Genomic DNA, 14031 nt, shown 5'->3' with positions numbered 1-14031 from the left:
TTAGAGCTGGTTGGCGCGTCTTATGTGCTGTGAGGGTGAATGACTTTTTATGTCTTGTCTCGCCTGAGTCTCTCTGCATTAATGACATGACAAAGTTAGTGAACTTCGTAATTAGGAAGTCCCAGAAGGTGAATATCTATTGTAAACTTCGGGGCCCAGTCCCTGGACCCATTATGAACCTCTGTAATCTTTTGACTACCGCCCACAGGATGGGTATGGAGCGCATAATACAGATATTAAACTGACTAAACTACTACATCGTGGTTCAGTGAGTTGAATACGATTTGAAAAATCCTCTAAGTTCAAGTCCACGATAGGAGTAAAATTATGAGCCTTACAAAGCCTTATATATATATATATATATATATATATATATATATATATATATATATATATAGGTAGCGATAAACAAAGAGGGGTTATACAGCATCAGAGGGAACAGGAAGGAGTCATGTTCGGTCCAAGGAAGGGGAAGATAGGTTCAATTCCTTGTATCAAGAGCCCCTCATTTACATCAAGGAAACTCCATGGGGTGGCGAAAGTGCTAAACCCGTAAGAGGTTTAAAGCGCCTGGGAAATGAGAGGTAATCAGCTTTGATCCAAAGAAAGGGAGAGTAGCTTCAGATCCTTGGATCAAGAGCCTTTCACCAAGATCAAAGGGTGTAAGTGAGGTAAATGTGTGTGGGAGTTGAAGGTGACGTCATTGTGAGCAGACGCCCTCGTGGGGGGAGTGCTTGGTACCGATGGTGTTTCACAAGGTAATTACAACAGTATTTACCACAGCTAAAGCTATCACACACGCCCCTCTCTGTGTGGCGGTTCACACGCCCTCTCTCCCATACTTTCAAGACCCACCACTCTGTTAAAACAGAAAATTAGATGAGGTTAAGAAAGGGTGTATCATTGACAGGATTGAGCCTGGGAGTCATCCTGTGTTCATCTGACCATGAGAGGCGGATGCTGGTGAGGACATCGACCTTACCTCAACCAAAATTTGCTTCACCTTGCAAGGTCACTGGTGCTGCATCTTGCAAGGTCCCTCGTTGTTGTTGTGCATTTCAAGGTCTTGTTGTACCTTGCAAGGTCCCTCGTTTTTGCTGTACCTTGCAGGGTCCCTCGTTGTTGTTGTACCTTGCAAGGTCTCTTGTTAGATTGGGGATTGAGAGGCAATCAGGGTCAATCTAAGGAATGGGTGTTGAAGTCTGATTCCTGACATCAAGAACCCTCTCTTGATTATTATAATCATAACTGAGTGTTAAACCCACAAGGGTTGACCCTCCCTGGAGATATTTGATGGTAAAGAGAAACAAGTAGTTATATACAACCTTCATTAATGCTGTATTGACCACTCTGAGAACTTTATTAAGACATGGATGAACCTTGTAGTGAGTAGTGGCAAGATCAAGAGCACTATTATATTCATGGGGGAGGGAGTGCTAAACCCATAAGGGTCATACAGCACCTATGGGAATAAAAGGCAATCAGGTTTAATCCATGGATGGAGATATCAGGCCTAATTCTTTGAAGCAAAAGCCCCTCACCAGCATCAGGGAACCTCCCGAGAGGAGGTAAAGAGCAAATGGGCCGAGAGTTAGGTCACACTGATTCCCATATATTTTAGATTATCTTGCAAGAGGTTCATCTACATTTTAGAAATTATTATTCATGTTGAAGTTGTTGCAGATACTGGCAAATAGATTCATTTACTCATCTGTGTGGGTGTTGCCCTCCTTGGTGATCTGTAGCAAGGCATTCCAATTCATTAAGTGGAGGTGAGAATTATGTATGTACTGTACTGCACTTCATCAAGTCCCACTGTACTGTACATGCAAATCTTTAAAGGGAAGGAAAAGCTTGTCAAAGATAAAACACATTAGAAAAGCATATTTTATTGATTCATGTCTTTAGTTTTCAGCAGTGCCAATTTTTAGCTATAAAAGTTTTCAGCAGTGCCAATTTTTAGCTATAAAAATTTACATTATATCCATAAAAAATCCTTGGAATTTACAAATTTTGATCAAATCAGTACTGCATACTGACGTTGGTAAAGGAACATAATGTTGCTAGTGAATACAGGTTTTTAAGATTTGTGCAAGAATTAACATCTACCTTAATATTAACTTATATATAGACTCCTCTCATTTTTGTATGACAATATGAAAATTCATTAGAAATCCTTTATAATACATGCTTCTTCCCCTTCCCTCTAACTTAATGTCTGAAAATACTCCAGCAATGTGCATATTTGTTCACTGTCATGGAAAGGCTTTTGGAAAACCGTCCCTTCTCACCATGGCGATCCCAACTTCAGTATCATGAGAAATGGCATAAGAGACTTAAGATTTTTATACTGTATGTTGAGGTTCTTCATTAAAATTGTAGCAGCTATAAAATCTAATATGTTAAATGAATTGCTTAATGTTTAGCGAAAAAAAAAAAAACAGATGTTGGAAGTAGTGCCATCTTCAGTATTTACAATGAATGAAAGCAGCATCAGGAGTGCTACTGCAGAATCATTTCTTGGGTGGCTATAATCTATGTAGTAATCATCAAGTTTACATGTGGAAATGTTCAATGTTTTGCAGCTTAAGAGCAGGATGTGTAAATCAAATACAGACTGAGTAAATGAAACAACAAAAAACATGTAAATACTTCTTGGACTATTTTGTTAATGTTGAGTATATTAATAACATGGTCATAAATGTTGCCCATGGATGTGAAGTTTATTAATCTCTTATACTGAACATTCACCTCTGACATATCATCCTCTCTCTATGTTTTTCTGTGACTTTTCCCCACATAGAACTTACATCTTTTATCTCTTCATTAACCAGTAACTAATTTTCCCAATTAAAATCTTCCTTCACAAATTATCTCCCACTGATAAATTTTGCTTAATCTCTCAGTGGTACAGTTGGCAGACTAACAAACTTATAGGCCAACTGTAAAAAAAATTCTTCTAGCAATATATTTGCTAATAATCATTACAGTACTGTCACAAAAATCTTCTCAAAACATTTCTGACATATAACAAATTTGTTCTAGATACACAAAACAACTTTTCTTTAACTAAATTATATTCACATTCTTTCTGTAGAACCATCAAAATTTTACTTGTACAAATGCAGATTTCTTTTAGCCAAAATAGTAAACAGAATTAGGCACAAAAACGTGTCTTCTGTATGTATGAAATCTGAGCATACTTACTCTATAAAAGATGACAAAACTAAAAGCAACACCTCAGCATAATGTAATCCTTCAAAATAAAACTTTTATTTAAGTTTATATAAAAACATTGACAGTAATGATTGAACTGCTTGTAGCTTTCCCACAAGTATACTTTATGACGATTTACCTAACGAACAAATTTGACACAAATTAAATATAAACAGATCATACGATGGAACTCAATATGGACAAAGGAAATACAGAACAGTACTACTAAAAAAAATTCTAGATACATAAAATGTTGTGTCAAATGTTTGTAGTTTGGGCCAGGAAACACTTGCTCCTTTTCTGATATAAAAACCAAAGCTACCAAATGCAGCAACTTTGAACCTCCGCTTTTCAAACATGATTTATACTTTATGTATTCATCTATACAAATTTCAGCAATTTAACATCAGACAACACCCTAATACCATTAAGGTATTCCATTAACTATAACTTCAAAGTAGCATATTTCATGATAATTTTAATACAAAGATGTTTTTAGTGCCTCAACATTAATGAAAAATGAGAACAAATTAGTTGGTTATTTTTTACTTAAAATTTGTTAATATAAAGTTTGTAAGGAAGAAAATGATTACATGAGGACTGTGTTGTTACATTATGGGCATGTAAGATGTTTACTCAAATATTTGTTAATATAAAACCTTGCCAATCATTACATTTTGGTCCTAGCACACACAAATATTCTTGTTACTGTGAGGTATTTTAACTGTGCATTTTCAACTTAAAATTTTCTTCCTCATAAATACTATATACACTAATAATCCTACATTTATCACAAAAATAAAAATATTTACAAAAAGATTGCATCAAACAGAGTTCATTATTAGTTGCGCCACATTACCGATGAGCTACCCACATCTGGCACCCCAGGCCACACCTCAAGGCAAACAAATGTGACAATCAAGTTAGTTCAAACTGTACAGAATACTGCAGTATATTTAGTACTATTTCAAAACTTCAAACGATTTACATATTTTGCATTCAAATAATGTTGGACCCTCATCTGAAGGGAATATACAGACATCATAATGCACAAAAGAATGTTGGACCACATGTTAAGATGGCAAGTGATTGTTCATCAGTTTTTCAATATGAATGCAAATCTATCCAGTGTCCCATAAAAAATATATGCAAAAACAATTTATAGGATGATTGAAATACCAGTGGAAAACACCATAGTATGTTTTCTCTTATCTTAGAAGTTAACTGTACATTTCAGATATGTCAATTACGGATGCAGGGGGGACTGAAATATTTGAGTATTGATGGTCACAAAGAAAAGCCCACAATTTGAAAAATAAAGTACATATCTCAATACTTATTCTAAGATCATCTTCAGCTGTCAGACTAAATTGAATAATTCTGTTAAGCTCACTTGTTAAATGGAATAACTGAACAATTCTGTTTAGTCCATCTGCTGAAGAAGATCACTGAATAGGGGTCAACATACACTGTATACAGTGTTAATTTTCATTCCTTATCAAAATGAGGGTTTTTGTTGATTTACAAATGTATGAAACTGTACAGTGCTAGACTTTTAGATGAATGAATCTTGATAGGATATCAGCAAATATTCATATGCTAAAATTTAATGACTATTTATGAAACACTGTACCTTAAACTTTCAGTTATAAATAATTATTAATGTACAACTTATTCTATTTCTGTACTCTCAATAAAAACACATTTAACCGAAATTCTTGAGTCTTGTTTTGTGCCAAAATATCTTAAACAGATTACATTAGTCAATGATTAATATTAAGAATATAAACATACATAATATGGAAAATGCAAATTGAGCAAATAAGCTGATAATGCCAGCTGCACAACTGCATACACATCATCATCATCACACTGGAGAGCATCTTTGGTCTACTCACAACATTTCACAAGCCTGATTTATACCTAAAAAAAACTGGTAAAGGCATCAGTGTTACAAGTAAGTTATTTGTGACTAGTCAACTAGGATAAATACAGGTATTCAATATCTGACTCATGTCTTTGGTAATTTTTACTTTGTAATAGTTAAAACTCCTCTAAACTTGCTACACAATGTTTTCTATAATTAGCAGTATAAAAAAAAATGCAAGTTATTGAGAACCATTCTACACTAAAAGGAATGTAACAGTAATTACATTTACCTATGGAATTATTTTCTTATGTACATTAACATGTACATCAACAATTCATGTCTTAGCTTGAAGTAATAGTAATATAAATAAGCTGATAAAAAGATCACAATACTGAGGTGATTTTTCTAAAGAGTTTAACAAGATTTTTTGTTCTATTTTATTCACAAAATTCAAGTCCTTAATAGACAATTGAAAGAGAAAATCCATTCATTGACCTTCACTCACCACAGAAAATGAATGAGGCTATTATTGTTGAATTCATTTAGCTGATAGTTAAAGAATGGATGGATATAAAAAGCAAAATGGCAGTAATATACATACGATGTTAACAATAAAATAAAAAGCTTAAACATATTGATACATGTCTGACTGTGAAAGAAGAGGCTGTTTATCTTCTGCAGACTCAGAGAGAGTATATATATGCAGCCAATCTGTTCTATCAGGTTTAAGAAGTCCAAAGCACTGCCAGTTGAGTAGATCTTGAAGATTCTGCCACATGCCACGATGAAAGGGTGACCGAACTTCTCCTTTCTTCCCAACCTGAGGATATGGAGTAATTAAATTTGCATTGTTTCACTAATGTAACATAATGAGACTTTAGTTATTTACAGTATTATTTTATAAAGGCCTAATTTTAATTTTACTGGGAAATAATCTCCCACTCTCCTGCATACTCTAACCTGAGCCTCACTTTCCTCGTAAAAACTCTTAACCCTTTCAGGGTTTCCGACGTACTAGTATGGCTTACGCATCAGGGTTATTGACGTACTAGCACGCCTAAATTCTAGCACCTTCAAATCTAGCAAGAGAAAGCTGGTAGGCCTACATATGAAAGAATGGGTCTATGTGGTCAGTGTGCGCAGTATAAAAAAAAATCCTAAAGCACACAGTGCGTAATGAGAAAAAAATCTTTGTGTTTTTGGTTTAAAACTGACTTTGCGCCGTATTTTCGTATGGTATTTATGATTGTATTCTAGTTCTCCTGGTCTCATTTTATAAAATGGAAGACATATTAAAGAAATTAAGATGATTTTGAAGATTGAGACACTTATGCAGCATATGGGAATCTTAATTCAGGAAACGTTTCGCCACACAGTGGCTTCATCAGTCCAATACAAAGAGGAAGGCGTAAGGAGAGGAGGAGAGTGAGGTAATCAGTCCCTCAACCTGGAGTCGATGTGTTCAGTCCATCAATCTTGTAGAATGTACAGCATAGGGCCGTAGACGTGGCTTATATACTGTAGTGAGGTGACGTGAAGCAGATGGAGGCGGGGTCATAGTGGTACCATCCACTAGTCGAAGTAGGTCTTCGTCCAAAGGTTGAACAAGTGTTGAAGAATTCTTTGTAACAAGACACTTGTTCAACCTTTGGACGAAGACCTACTTCGACTAGTGGATGGTACCACTATGACCCCGCCTCCATCTGCTTCACGTCACCTCACTACAGTATATAAGCCACGTCTACGGCCCTATGCTGTACATTCTACAAGATTGATGGACTGAACACATCGACTCCAGGTTGAGGGACTGATTACCTCACTCTCCTCCTCTCCTTACGCCTTCCTCTTTGTATTGGACTGATGAAGCCACTGTGTGGCGAAACGTTTCCTGAATTAAGATTCCCATATGCTGCATAAGTGTCTCAATCTTCAACTTGTCGGTTTTTCAAACCATTCATCACAACTGTCAGACACGGCAGCATCATGGGGTCTTGTTACAAAGAATTCTTCAACACTTGTTCAACCTTTGGACGAAGACCTACTTCGACTAGTGGATGGTACCACTATGACCCCGCCTCCATCTGCTTCACGTCACCTCACTACAGTATATAAGCCACGTCTACGGCCCTATGCTGTACATTCTACAAGATTGATGGACTGAACACATCGACTCCAGGTTGAGGGACTGATTACCTCACTCTCCTCCTCTCCTTACGCCTTCCTCTTTGTATTGGACTGATGAAGCCACTGTGTGGCGAAACGTTTCCTGAATTAAGATTCCCATATGCTGCATAAGTGTCTCAATCTTCAACTTGTCGGTTTTTCAAACCATTCATCATAAGATGATTTTGATTGGTTTCACAATGAAAAGTACCTTGAAATTGAGCTCAAAGTAGCAAAGATGCTCGATTTTTGCTGAAGTTCAAAGGTAAACAAACCATGAAACGTATCCAATACACATCAACTGGCGAGTCTAATATTCTTTCACAAGTGCGCTGATATTATTTATACCATTTCTACACTATGCAGTAGTCTGCATAACAGTAAATCTTCTATTTTTTTTTTGAGAATAAAAATTCAAAGTGGAAAGCAAAAGAAATGTAAGAGGGGCCTGGGGACAGGACTAATCAACAGAGGAAATGTTATTTTAGTGCCAGGAATGTCTGTCTTGTTTATTCTGGACCCTATTTGGAAATTGGCATCTTTGAAATTTGTGTGAAATTGGCAAAATTGCTAATTTCTGACCACCTTATTGGATAGTTGAAATCAGTAAATGGGAGGTTTTATTTACTCATTCGATAGACAAAATGGAGTTTTAGGGAAATAGCTATGATTTTTGTCGACTAGTACATTGGAATTGGCCGAAAATAGGGTTCAAAGTGGGCGAAATCACCAATGCGTAAACATCGTCAAGACCGCTAACTTCACGAGAGCATAATTCCCTAAGTTTTCCATCAAATTTCATACTTTTGGTGTCATTATGGTTGGGAAAAGATTCTCTATCTTTTCATAAGAATTTTTTTTTTTTTTCCGAAAAATTTTCAACCCTGAGAACAAGTTTAGGAGAAGGCCTCTCAACCCTGAAAGGTTTAACCCTTTCAGGGTCCGTCCCGTAGATCTACGGCTTTACGTTCAGGGTCCAAACCGTAGATCTACATCATGAGCTCGGCTCACTCTGATACACTGTGAGTGGTACATTTGGGCCTAGATATGAGAGAATACATCTATGTGGTATGTGTGCACCACATAAAACAGATCCTGCAGCACACTGTGTATAATGAGAGAAAAAACTGAAATCATGATTTTTCGATTAAAACAGCGACTTTGCAGTGTTTTTTCCTATGTTTTTTATAGTTGTATTTGCGATTTCTTGGTCTCAATTGATAGAATGGAAGACATATTACAGAAATAGAGATGATTTTGATTGGTTTTAGCACTGGAAATGGCTTGAAACTGAGCTCAAAGTAGCAGAAATGTTAAATTTTTGCCGATATTCAAGAGTAAACAAACGACCTCACACGTCTAATACACGCCAGCTGGTGGGTCTAATATGCATTCACAAATATGGTGATGATATTTATACAATTATTACAATATTGCATAACAGTAAATCTTCTATTTTTTGGCATGAATAAAAATTCATTATGTGAATAAAAAATCAAAATGGAATTTATTTGTAAAGCCTCAAAACGTAACTAATGAACAGAGGAAATGTTAGTTTAGTTCAAGGAATACCTACATTGTTTATTCTGGACCCTATTTTGAAATTGGAATATTTTGAACTTTGTGTTAAATTGGCCAAATTAACAATTTCTGATCACTTTAATTTGTAGTTGAAACAGTTGACTTGGCGATTTCTTGTGCTCAATCGATAAAGTAATACTAGTGAAATAGCTAAGAATTTGGTTGACTGGAATAATGTAATTGGCCTAAAATGGGAGTCAAAGTCGGCAAAGTCGCCAATTCGTAAATATCGCTGACACATCAAAATTTGTGAGAGCATAATTTCGTCAATTTTCCATAAAATTTCGTACTTTTTGTTTTATTACCTTCACAAAAAGATTCTCTATCATTTCATAAGAAAAAATAACAATTTTTTTTTTTTTAAATTCTTGGACACTGGGGCGTGGTACCACTTCAGATATGGGCCATGGACCCTGAAGGGGTTAACTGCTCTCAGTGACCTACCACCTAGTTCATACATTTGCAACATCACCCACATTGCTCTCCTAACCACCCTATCATATGCCTTTTCCAAATCCATAAATGCAATGAAAAGAGATACTGTTAAAAAATACAAGTGGCACTGAGCTTGGGTGATCACGTAAGAGGAAATTTATACTACATACAGCAAATTACTGACAGAAATGGTCACCCATTCAAACAAATTTGCATAGAGCAAAACCTCATAAAGTGAGGGAAAACATTTACTGTACTGCAGCCTTCAGCTTTCTCACAAATATTACATACAACAGCCCAAGTAAAGTAAAAAATAATTGTAATAATTGTAACCATCCTAGGTAGTAGGTTGGTAGACAGCAACCGCCCAGGGAGGTACTACCGTCCTGCCAAGTGAGTGTAAAACAAAAGCCTGTACTTGTTTTACATGATGGTAGGATTGCTGGTGTCCTTTTTTCTGTCTCATGAACATGCAAAATTTCAGGTACGTCTTGCTACTTCTACTTACACTCAGGTCACACTACACATACATGTACAAGCGTATATATACATACCCCTCTGGGTTTTCTTCGATTTTCTTTCTAGTTCTTGTTCTTGTTTATTTCCTCTTATCTCCATGGGGAAGTGGAACAGAATTCTTCCTCCGTAAGCCATGCGTGTTGTAAGAGGCAACTAAAATGCCGGGAGCAAGGGGCTAGTAACCCCTTCTCCTGTATATATTACTAAATTTGAAAGGAGAAACTTTGGTTTTTTCTTTTGGGCCACCCTGCCTCGGTGGGATACGGCTGGTGTGTTGAAAGAAAGATAGAATTGTAACCATAATTTATAAACTGGTGGACCAGTAAGCCAGCAAAAGGCTTCAATCAGATGACCAAACACTCCAGGTGCAGGTCATCATATGACTAAGACCCATATCAGGAAACACTTGTCTTGTTTTCTGAAAAACCTTACCTAACCCAACCAAGCAAAGCATGTACATGTTTTTCAGATTCCCACACACACACACATATTTTTCTCTTACTTTGTGACAACCAATCAGGTTCAGTTATGAATATTTAACACCTTCCGTAATCTCTAGTATTTACAACAAAATACAACTCTGTTTTCTCATGGTCAATAAAAATTTTCATGCAAATGGCCACAACAGTTGCCTTTGTGAGCCATAACACTATACATAATGAATATATGTTAATGTTATTCTACTTAAAATAAGGGAAGACATCAGCATAAAAACTAAGATAAACAGTACATGTTAGAAGACATGAAGTGATAATAAACAGTACATGTTAGAAGACATGAAGTGATAATAAACAGTACATGTTAGAAGACATGAAGTGATAATAAACAGTACATATTAGAAGACATGAAGTGATAATAAACAGTACATGTTAGAAGACATGAAGTGATAATAAACAGTACATGTTAGAAGACATGAAGTGATAATAAACAGTACATATTAGAAGACATGAAGTGATAATAAACAGTACATGTTAGAAGACATGAAGTGATAATAAACAGTACATGTTAGAAGACATGAAGTGATAATAAACAGTACATGTTAGAAGACATGAAGTGATAATAAACAGTACATATTAGAAGACATGAAGTGATAATAAACAGTACATGTTAGAAGACATGAAGTGATAATAAATAGTATATGTTAGGAGACATGAAGTGATAATAAACAGTACATATTAGAAGACATGAAGTGATAATAAACAGTACATGTTAGAAGACATGAAGTGATAATACATATTTACAATGTTAATATTACTACCGGTAAAGCTCTACTTATACATACCTGAAAATGTTTGTATCGGTAACAGTTCATTCTTTCATTGGTGGTCATGCCAAGAATTAACACCTGAAAAAATCAGATACACTGTATTTTCACTTACTCTTTACTGAAATACATAAAAAATAAATTAGCCCTCTGAGTGCTGGTCCCGTCATATAACAGCTCATATAACGCCATGAGCTCAGCTCACTCAGATAAGCTGTGAGCAGTAAATTTGGGTCTAGATATGAGAGAATGGATCTATGTGGTAAGTGTGCACCTTATAAAACCAAAATCCTGCATCATGTATTTCATGAGAAAAAAAACTGCGACCATGTTTTTGATTTAAAACAGTGACTTTGCGGTGTGTTTTTGTATGGTTTTTATGGTTGTATTCTTGGTTTCTTGGTCTCATTTGATAGAATGGAAGATACATTAAAGAAATAAAGACAATTCTGATTGGTCTCAAGAGTGAAAGTAGCTTGAACTTGAGCTCAAAGTAGTGGAAATGTTCGATTTTTGCCAATATTCCATTATTATAATAAAAAAAGAAGTGCTAAACCCACTAGGGTTGCCAATATTCCAGAGTACACAAATGACATCACAGTCTAATGTGCATTTAGGAATGCAAGGACATTATTTATACAATTATTACAATAATGCAATAGCCTGCATAACAAAATTTTTATTTTTTGTATGACTAAAAATTCAAAATGAAAAGCAAGTGTATTTATAAGAGGAGTCTGGAGACATGACTAAGGAATAGAGGAAATGTTTTTTAATGCTAGGAATGTCTACATTGTTTATTCTGGACTCAATTTTTAAGTTGGCAATTTTGAAATTTTGTGTAAAATTGGCCAAATTTCCCATTTCTGATCACTTTACTGGGCAGATGAAATAGGTAAATGGGCAGTTTCTTGTATTCAATCGACAAAATAGAAGGAATACTAATGATATTGCTATGAGTTTGGTCAGCTGGAACAATGGAATTGTCCAAAAATACCTCACAAAGTGGGTGAAATCGCTGATGCGTAAATATCGCCGAGACCATTAACTTTGCGAGAGCATAATTCCATAAATTTTCTATCAAATTTTGTACTTCTGGTTACATTTACCTTTGGAAAAAGATTCTCTATCATTTCATAATTTTTTTTTTTTTTTTGAAAATTCTTCAACCCTGAGAGCAAGTTTGAGATCAGGGGTCTTGACACTGAAAGGGTTAAAGGGATTCAGGGAAACTGGTTAACAGGACTTGTGTCCTGGAGGTGGAAAAGGTAGTGCCTGCACTCAGTAGGAGGAGTGGAGATGTTGCAGTGGGAGGGTAATCTGTTTGTGACGTCAGCACACTTGGTAAGACAGCAACTGAATGAATGATGGTAAATGTGTTTTCTTTTTTGGGTCACTTTGCCTTGGTGGGAGACAGACACTGAGTTAAATAAAAAAAAAATACTTTCCTAACAGATACTACTAAGTGCTAACAATATGAACAACTTATTGCAAGTTCACAAAATTTTTACAAAGCTCATTAAATTCAAAATAATTAATAAAAATGCTGACTGAATTATGTAATATCCTACTTATGTATTTATGTAAGATGGATCCAAATGGCATACAATGAAATATTAAACTATAGTAAATAGATAGCTAACTTCTTCTTACTCAGACTATTAGTCAAGTTTTTCTTGATCATGCCATTAAAATTTAGTGTATCAATATACTGTTTCTTCTACATAATTCGATCTATTCTAAATGCTTGCAATTTACCATACTCTTATCTGCCAACTATATAAAAAATTATTTTTCATACAAGGAGTCTTATGTACCAGTCTGGGTACCTCATACATGTGCAGTCATGACCAAAAGTTCATGATGGTACAAAAATCTTTCAGGGTTGTAAATGATATAGTGATACTGACAACTGTGGACAAGGACACTTGTGTACAGTTCAGTACATTTATTACAGGCATGGCCATGAGTGGCTTCACTGGTCCTGATTTCCACTGATGAAGCCACTTATGGCAAAACATTTTCTTCAATAAATGTCCTGAACTGTACACAAGTGTTCTTTTCAACAAAAATCTTTCAAACTTGGTTAGGAATATTTTGCAGTCTTGACCTGGCTGGTATGATCATGATCTCATGTGTGAGATAACCAGAACTTTCCTCAGTACTCCTTACACAACTTGTTACTTTCACAATATGAAGAAATTCTCATTGATGAGTGTAATACCTGGTAAAGCTGACAACAAAGGAGTGTAGCTACCCAGAGAGCATGTAACGTGGCATTAGCACCAACCCAGGCTACCCATGGCTCGCATGTGCCTATTGAACCTAAACCTGAAAAAGACAGACAATTATTATGGGATGAATTTAATGCAATATATCATCAATTAGGAACAAGGGGCTAGTAACCATCTTCCCCTGTATAAACTACTAAATTTTAAAAGGAAAACTTTAGTTTTTCTTTTTAAAAACTTTCGTTTTTCTTTTTAGGTCACCCTGCCTCAGTGGGATACAACCAGTTCATTAACCCCTTAGCTATGGCAAGTGAGCAGAAAAAATTCCTGGTGGTGTAATAAGATTTTGAAAAAAAAAAAAATCTTAGTGTGATTTATGGCTGAATCCCTCTCTTAGTATAATAAAATTGTAATAAATTTGGGCTGCATACCCTGTTTCCTCGTAGGGAAGCTGGTTTCTCTGTATATTTTTGCTAGTGAGGCATACTAGTACACTGGATACACAGTCATCACCTGAGTAGTTAACTATGATACATTTTGTGGACACTGTTAGCCTTAGACTTTATTCAAATGTATTAATAGATGGAAAAAGACCCAAAGAGTTATGATAAGATTAAAAATATTGGCAGGAGGCAGTTTTGTGGGTACGAAAACTTGTGCATACTAGTATGTAGCACACAATGTAGGCATTTGTTTTTTTTTTTTTTTTTTTTTTTTTTTTTTCAACAAGTCGGCCGTCTCCCACCGAGGCA

General features: G+C 35.5%; 1 protein-coding gene across 2 annotated transcripts in view; it reads right to left on the bottom strand.

Moving 5' to 3' along the window:
• Positions 1-5325: 5325 nt before the first annotated feature.
• Positions 5326-14031, bottom strand: part of Hip14 (palmitoyltransferase Hip14) — a 43361-nt gene continuing 34655 nt past the window's right edge. For both annotated transcript variants that reach the window (XM_053790794.2, XM_070103912.1), the window contains 3 exons: positions 13273-13379; positions 11067-11129; positions 5326-5906 (listed from right to left, as the gene is read on the bottom strand). In XM_053790794.2, coding sequence (XP_053646769.2) covers positions 5712-5906; positions 11067-11129; positions 13273-13379 — 365 coding nt within the window. In that variant the 3' untranslated portion in view covers positions 5326-5711. The remainder of the gene's footprint in view (positions 5907-11066; positions 11130-13272; positions 13380-14031) is intronic.

This window comes from Cherax quadricarinatus, chromosome 88 (genome assembly GCF_038502225.1).
Source record: "Cherax quadricarinatus isolate ZL_2023a chromosome 88, ASM3850222v1, whole genome shotgun sequence".
NCBI classification, from domain to species: domain Eukaryota; kingdom Metazoa; phylum Arthropoda; class Malacostraca; order Decapoda; family Parastacidae; genus Cherax; species Cherax quadricarinatus.
This window is presented reverse-complemented; position numbering and strand designations above follow the sequence as displayed.